This window comes from Echinococcus granulosus (assembly GCF_000524195.1).
Source record: "Echinococcus granulosus chromosome Unknown EG_S00048, whole genome shotgun sequence".
In the NCBI taxonomy this organism is placed as follows: Eukaryota; Metazoa; Platyhelminthes; class Cestoda; order Cyclophyllidea; family Taeniidae; genus Echinococcus; species Echinococcus granulosus.
In genome coordinates, this window is record NW_020170428.1 from 561,976 (window position 1) to 563,202 (window position 1,227).

The 1,227-nt window shown below is 40.9% G+C and overlaps 1 protein-coding gene across 1 annotated transcript in view; it reads right to left on the reverse strand. All coding sequences in view use genetic code 11, as the record gives it.

Annotated features, from left to right (window-relative positions):
- Nucleotides 1–323: 323 nt before the first annotated feature.
- The window catches only part of EGR_05972 (hypothetical protein), a gene marked incomplete at both ends in the record, with an annotated part of 1,671 nt that continues 767 nt past the window's right edge, over nt 324–1,227 (reverse strand). The window contains one exon of the mRNA XM_024495221.1: nt 324–404. Coding sequence (XP_024350440.1) covers nt 324–404 — 81 coding nt within the window. The remainder of the gene's footprint in view (nt 405–1,227) is intronic.

The following is a 1,227-nucleotide window of genomic DNA, read 5'->3' on the forward strand; positions in this document are numbered from 1 at the left end:
ATTTTAAACTACACTACACAAATGTAAATTTCCATAAATCCAAGTACTTCCACCTGGAATTGCAAAGGAAGTCTCATTCACTTCTGCAAGTTAAAAAGCTCCTTCATGCACAAAAGGGAAGGAGAAAATCGACGTTTGTGAGTGGCACGAGATCCAATCAAAATGTGCTCTAGGCAACCAGTTGATAATGCAGCAAGTAATCAAACTTCCCTTATCAGCTCCAACTGATAATAAACGTTTCATTTTATTCAGTAGAATGGACTAAGGAGGTCTTTTTCTGCAAATCCATTGGCTACTGCTTAAATAGATAACCAATCGGAATTTTAACTGCTTCTGACAACTAATAGACGTTGGGTTCCATTCCAAAGAATCGATTGTTTTTGTGATCGAAAAATGTCACTAATCTGGAAGCCAAAATACCAGTCTCATAATGAACGCGTTAGACACTGAGCATAAGGCTCTACCACATAAAACACAGAACGTCTCAGGACTTGATTAAATATTCAATGGATCCCTTCAACTCGCAAATCTTCAAAGCAGAGATCACGAAACCCAGGGGCCAAAATGTCACCTGTGCCCACTCCGTTGCTATGTTAACGCAGTCCCATCTTTAAAAAGACTGGGACAGTATTCAAGCAACCCATATTTGGAGAAGAATTTGCGAGACCTCAGTGAAGAAGAAGAAGTATAAAATACCATTATCTATCTGATTCCGTATTGTTTTCAGGGCATACAACCACCCTCTCCACAAAGCTCCTCATTGAAACTAGCACCCAGGAGTAAAAACTCATGATCTACATGCCAGGACAGTCATTGGATGGACTGTGCGTATGGATAGTGAGACGGATTTTCAAGATATCTAAATGGCGGAGAACCTCATCGGTCGGCCGTGTTTGCCGATGAGCAAATGGAAGGATGGAGTGAAGGACTTAGGTCCTAAATTTTACGTAAACCATTGCGCAAAATAACAATTCTACAATGACAATGGCGATTCGCGGTATGCAAAAAACATTGCTACAAATATTGTACAATTCACTTCATTCCCCCTTCATCATTGTCATTCTCCACCTCCTCCCTTGCTCAGAAATTCTTTGTCAATCGAGTGTCACTTCACTAAGGCCGACTGAGGAAGTATCAAATGCACTCCTTCTCCATTGCTATTGCCATTGCCATTGTCATCGTCATCGTCATCTCCATGTTGACTTCATTCACGTCACTTCAGTTTCC